This window comes from Macaca nemestrina, chromosome 10 (assembly GCF_043159975.1).
Source record: "Macaca nemestrina isolate mMacNem1 chromosome 10, mMacNem.hap1, whole genome shotgun sequence".
Lineage (NCBI taxonomy): Eukaryota > Metazoa > Chordata > Mammalia > Primates > Cercopithecidae > Macaca > Macaca nemestrina.
Window position 1 is genome coordinate 25,574,824 of NC_092134.1, and position 6,593 is coordinate 25,581,416.

Below are 6,593 nucleotides of genomic sequence, written 5' to 3' on the forward strand. Positions count from 1 at the left end.
TGATCTTCCTGTGCCCAACACAGACCATGTCTCATGTCCTATTCTGCACGCACTCCAACCACACTGCTCTTCCAGATACCCCACAGATTGGGTATCTGGAAGTGCTCACCATCAACCCGTATGTGTCTGATTTTTTTAAAACGTTCTATTATAGAAATTTTGAAAAATGAACATTAGTAGAGAGGGCATCGTGAACCTTGTATTACCTTGCTTTAACAATTAACACTATTTCCTCAATGTCATTTTCGACCCTTCCTCTCCCCATCTCTGGAGTTTTTCAGGCCAAGGCGGGCAGATCGTGAGGTCAGGAGATCGAGACCATCCTGGCCAACATGGTGAAACCCGTCTCTACTAAAAATACAAAAATTAGTTGGGTGTGGTGGCGTGTGCCTGTAATCTCAGCACTCAGGAGGCTGAGGCAGGAGAATCGCTTGAACTAGGGATTGGGAGGCTGCAGTGAGCCGAGATCACGCCACAGCACTCTAGCCTGGGCAACAGAGCAAGATTCTGTCTCATACACACAAAAGGTATATTATTTTACTCAGCATTTCAATGATACTCTAACACGGATATTTTTAATTGTCTGATTATAATTGCTGTAAGACTCTTTAAAACTTTTTAAATTATTTAGACATGGTGTCTCACTGTCGTCCAGGATGGAGTGCAGTGTGATCTTAGTTCACTGCAGCCTTGAACTCCTGGGCTTGAGCGATCCTGCTGCCTTAGCCTCCCAAGTAGCTGGGATTACAGACATGAGCCACCATGCTCAGCTCTGCTGTGACTTTCTTATGTAGTATTTTAACCACCAATTTAACAGGTAGCTGCGATTTAACAGGTAGTTGTGATTTTACTTTGTCACAGATAACATTTGTATTAAGAGTTAATTTTTGTTTCAGATCATCTATATTTTGATTTTATAACTTGGAAGTAGCTGATTCTAGCTATCAGGATTCCAGGAGTCCCTTCAGCTCCCAAATATGCAGACTGAGATTTACAAGTTAAATAAATAACTTATTTAACCTGCTCAGTGTGCCAAATGCCTATTTCTCAAACCACTTAGGGTAGCACATTCCAAAAGAAACAAAGCGAGCTTACCCACCTTTTGTCAGACCGCTTTCCATTTATCTTTATACTTACTTCCCTCAGAAAAGCAATATACATAGTTGTCATCTCAGCTCACTTTATTCCCCCGCAAGGCTTTCTATACAAACTTCTAATTCTAATCTGTCTTCTGCTCTATTTCCTTTTTCTCTTCCCACCCATGATTTTCTTTTGCTTTTTGAGATGGAGTCTCACTGTGTTACCCAGGCTGGAGCGCAGTGGTGCGATCTTGGCTCACTGCAGCCTCCGCCTCCCAGGTTCAAGCAATTCTCCTGCCTCAGCCTCCTGAGTAGCTGGGATTACAGGGGCCTGCCACCATGCCTGGCTAATTTTTGTATTTTTAGTAGAGACGGGGTTTCGCCACGTTGGCCAGGCTGGTCTTGAACTCCTGACCTCAAGTGATCCACCCGTCTTGGCCTCCCAAAGTGCCGAGATTACAGGGGTGAGTCACCGCATCTGGTCTCCTTTTCTAATTATCTCCAACAACAGCATCTCAAAATGCACACAGTAGTCCCCCCTTATCCACAGGGGATACATTCCAAGACGCTTAGTGGTGGTCTAAAACCGCAGATAGTACACAAACCTTATATACATCGTTTTTCCTATATGTACCTAGGAATCAAATAATTATAATAATATACTGTAATAAAAGTTATATGAAGGCCGGGCGCGGTGGCTCAAGCCTGTAATCCCAGCACTTTGGGAGGCCGAGGCGGGCGGATCACAAGGTCAGGAGATCAAGACCACAGTGTAAACCCCGTCTCTACTAAAAATACAAAAAATTAGCCGGGCGAGGTGGCGGGCGCCTGTAGTCCCAGCTACTCAGGAGGCTGAGGCAGGAGAATGGCGGGAACCCGGGAGGCGGAGCTTGCAGTGAGCCGAGATCGCGCCACTGCACTCCAGCCTGGGCAACAGCGTGAGACTCCGTCTCAAAAAAAAAAAAAAAAAAAAAAAAAAAAGTTATATGAAAGTCATCTCTCTCAAAAAACTGTACTTTACTCACCTATTTTCAGACTGTAGTTGACTGTGGCTAACTGAAACCAAAGAAAGCAAAACCGTGGATAAGGGGGCACTACTGTATTCTGAGAAAACCGACTGCAGTTGAGGAAAAGGTACGTGGATATAAGTTCAAGCACACCATAGCATTGTAACTACATACAAAAACTCACAAGTGGGTTACAAATGATTAAACCTGATATATGCAATAAAATACACCGTACTTTTTTTTTTTAGATCCTAGATTTGTATCTTACATTAGTGAGTTAAAGTTTATCTTCTAAACTAGTTTAGGAATCATGCTGTCTGCCCAAGTCTTCAACCAGATTATCTTACTGATATCAAGAACAATAAAATCTAAGAGTAAAGCTTTGGAACACCACAAACATGATCCAACATATTAAGCTTATAATTACAAACCAGTAGAAGTGGATACGCTCTAACCTGGGTCATCTTCCTCATCATATTTATCTAAGTCGTACTCAGCCAGCTCATCCTCATCGAGCGTCCTGTCATCCTCTGGGTCACCATCCTCCAGGGGCTCTCTTGGGCGTGCCTGGGTGCGTGCACTCTGCATGCCATCTTCTGAAGGACTGCCTGTCTCCTCTTCATCACTGCCACCACCACCTTCTCTATGAGCAGAGAAAGAAAAAGAGAATCACCCAAATGGCACCTTCCAATAACAAGACCACACCTGGTCATCATTTAAGATGCAGATTTCATCTGGTCCTAAACTTAACTGCAATTTCTCCTTTGCCTCAGCAATGAGACGTTTTACTTCTTCTTTACTCAGCTCTACCTGTAAGAGAGCAAAGATTTCATTACAATATGTGTAAGGAAATCATCAGAATTCTTTGAATTAAAAAGTAGTTTGCAAACAAATGTAAAATGTAACGCCAAGCAATGTCATCAAGATAAGAATCAAACATCTAGACTCTACATTAAAAAAATATAGATTTCATAGATCCTTACAATTAAGATCCCTCCCCACCTGAAACTTCAAAAATTCATGCTCATTCTACTCTACCTCTCAGTCTTAAAACCCCAATGACTGGTTTTGGTAAAGTGGCTCTGTGGTACTCCTCTGGTTTTCTTCCAACTATCTCTGACCCTATCTAGGACACCTCCCTCTCTTCCCTGGGGGCATTCCTTAACAAACCACCCTTAAATTAGTCCTCTGTTTTCTGTTTTTTTTGGGTATTTTTTGAGACAGAGTGTCACTGTGTCACCCAGGCTGGAGTGCAATGGCGCTATCGCGGCTCACTGCAACCTCCGCCTCCTGGGTTCAAGCGATTCTCCTGCCTCAGCCTCCTGAGTAGCTGGGATTACAGGCATGTGCCACCATGCCCGGATAATTTTTGTATTTTTAGTAGAGACAGGGGTCTCACCATGTTGGTCAGGCTGGTCTCGAACCCCTCACCTCGTGATCCACCCGCCTCGGCCTTCCAAAGTGCTGGGATTATAGGCGTGACCCACTGCGCCTGGCCTAGTCCTCTGTTCTTTTCCCTATTATCACTGCCACACCGTCACTCATCAGGCTCATGTCCTTGCAAAGCCATTCATTCTCAAGACTGAAACCACCACCTCTGAACTGATTACTCCAAACTTTCTTCTCTCTAATCTTGTATTCCATTTTCCATTTCTCCAACTGCCTACAAGACTTCCCACCTGAATATCCTTTAGCCTAATATTACCAGGTTCAAAGCTGAATTCAATCTCTCTACTTCACAACTGACATTCCCTCACCTAATCAATGTTTCAGTACCTTTTAAAAACACCCCTATCACGGCTGAGTGCAGTGGCTCACGCCTGTAATCCCAGCACTTTGGAAGGCTGAGGTGGGAGGATTCCCTGAGCCCAGGAGTTTGAGACCAGCCTGGGGAACACTGGGAGATCCCCATCTCTATAGAAAATTAAAAAATTAGTCAGGCCTGGTGGTACACACCTGTAGTCACTTCAAGAGACTGAGGTGGTCGGATTACTTGGAACCCAGGAGGTTGAGGCTGCAGTGAGCCATGAATGCACCACTGCACTCCAGCCTGGGTTATAGAGCAAGACTGTATCAAACAGAAACAAAAACACCCCTATTACAACTAAACTGTAAGCTCTCTGAAGACAGAAACTGGCTTGCCATTGTATACCTCAGCACGTAGTTCAGTGCCTGGCCAACGGTGGTGATGCCTAATGACTGATGAATAAATCAATCACCTAGTTTCCACTACAATGCCTCTAGTAATATGGAAATCCTCTTGAGAATTCCATTGTGGGATAGCTCCGGAAATTAGTTACTTGATTAAAAGATACTTATTTGTCCGGTTTATTTATTTTTATTTTTAATTTTTTTTTTTTTTTTTTTTTTTTTTGAGAGGGAGTCTTGCTTTGTAGCCCAGGCTGGAGTGCAGTGGTGTGATCTCGGCTCACTGCAGCCTCCGCCTCCCGGGTTCAAGTGAACCTCCCACCTCAGTCTCCCCAGTAGCTGGGATTACAGGCGCGCACTACCACGCCCGGCTAATTTTGTATTTTAGTAGAGACCATGTTGGCCAGGCTGGTCTGGAACTCCTGACCTCAGGTGATCCACCTGCCTCAGCCTCCCAAAGTGCTGGGATTACAGGCGTGAGCCACCACGCCTGGCTTTAATTTTAATTTTTAAGAGATGTGGCACAGTCACAGCTCTCTGCAGCTGTGAACTCCTGGGCTCATGCGATCCTCCCACCTCAGCTTCCTGAATGACTGGGATTACGGGCACGAGACACCGCAACTGGCTTGTCCAATTTCTCTTATTTGGTCCAAGTTTTCCGTTCTGGGATTTCATAAAATAAATTCAACCTCTTTTTCCTATAAACTCCTCAAATATTGGTTCCCAGACTTGTCTGTACATTAGAATCACCTAGGGAATCTTAAATAATTTAGGCTACACTCCAGGCTAATTACAACACAATACTTGGGAGTGGGACATAAACATCAGTATTTTTTTAACCTCCCCAAGTGTGAGATTTTCAATGCGTAGACTCTCTTGGAAATCACTGTCTTCAAGTATTTGAAAGGCTATGTCTCTTTTTAATAACTGTTTCCTCCAACAATTTGTTGTGAGATAATTTTCTGTCCCTATTCTATAAATATACACCGAGTGCCTACCATCAACCAAACCCTGGAGAAACCGTGGTAAATAAAACACAGTCTGTGCCCAGGTGGAATTTACAACTACTGGGACTACTCCCATCCCTCATTCCTGTTAACTCCATGTCCAAGCCAATCACATTCCTATCACCATCATTATCATCTTGGTCAATTACATTCAAATCAAGCCCTTTTACTGTTTGGTTGCACTTACTCCCACTGACATACTATATGTGCACATGTCGACTCCATAAACGCAGGGACTTTTTCTGTTTTGTTTATGCCTATCCCAGGACCCTGAACAATGCCTGGCCTACAGAAAGCTCTTAGTATCCAATGAATGAATTAAGTAATCTTCACCTCTGCTACAGTCTTAGTCTTCAACTCCTGTAGGTTTTTCAGTGTTACATTTACCTCTCATCCTCACTGCCACCATCAACATCTCACCTGGATTACTGCAAGAAATTCCCAATTCATCCCCCAGCCTCACGACATCTTAGTCTCCACACCTGTTTTTCTACACCACACTCATCCTCACTCCTTCAGACACGGAGCACAGGAGTGGAAAGTGGAGTTTTCATGCTCTCTTCCCACTTACGCTTGAAAATGCATTTGGGTGCTAGTGAAGCTGCGGTGTGGTCAAAAAGCCTTTGGGGGTATTACCAAAACAGCAGCTTACGCCTTTCCGGCCCGCTAAGTCCACGTGCTTGCGAATTTGGGGATGGGGATGGGGATGGGGATGGGGCTGGGCTTGAGGGTGGGAACAGTGAGGAGGCGCGGCCCCCGACTCCCCAGGCTCAGGCGAACCAGACTCTCTGAACCGCAGCTCTAATCGCGACAATCGGGGCAAAGCCGCCCTCACCCCAGCCAGTCGCACCAGCCAACTCCCCATGTTCTGGGTCCACGTTCCCCTAGCCGGGCAGACCCGCAGTGCCGTAAAGACGCTGCTCCCCTTGTCTCCCAGCGACCAGGCCTCACCTTGTCTGGTGTCTCTTTGGCCACGCCGCAGCGGACCCAGGCCACGCACGTCACCTGGCGGCTGCGGTTCATGATCCTTAGGTCAAGGGCGTGTCAGGCTAGAAACCCGGCCTCAGCGGGCGGGACCACAGCCTCGCTGCGGCCACACGCTCTGGTCTCCGCACAGGGTCGCTGCCAGGGCAGAGCGCATGCGCGGGCTCCTTCTCGGGCAGCGTTGGCGCTCGTTTTGACGTCATTTTGAGGCGCCGAATGGGAAATGGGAGGGGACAGAATGGAAGCGGAAGCAGCCGGGCGAGGAATCCACGTGGGCTGGGCTGGGCTGGGCTGGGCTGGGCTGTGTTGAGTATCGAGAAAAGGCTTTTCAGTACTGCATGTGACGATGCCTGCGGGCTTTGTAACGG

At 46.1% G+C, this 6,593-nt stretch overlaps 1 protein-coding gene across 1 annotated transcript in view; it reads right to left on the minus strand.

The window, feature by feature from the left end:
- LOC105497671 (PWP1 homolog, endonuclein) overlaps nt 1-6,387 on the minus strand; it is a 25,018-nt gene extending 18,631 nt beyond the window's left edge. The window contains exons 1-3 of the mRNA XM_011768938.3: nt 6,193-6,387; nt 2,838-2,896; nt 2,542-2,729 (exon numbers count right to left, since the gene is read on the minus strand). Of these exons, the coding sequence (XP_011767240.1) occupies nt 2,542-2,729; nt 2,838-2,896; nt 6,193-6,264 (319 nt within the window). The 5' untranslated portion in view covers nt 6,265-6,387. The remainder of the gene's footprint in view (nt 1-2,541; nt 2,730-2,837; nt 2,897-6,192) is intronic.
- Between the last annotated feature and the right edge of the window lie 206 nt (nt 6,388-6,593).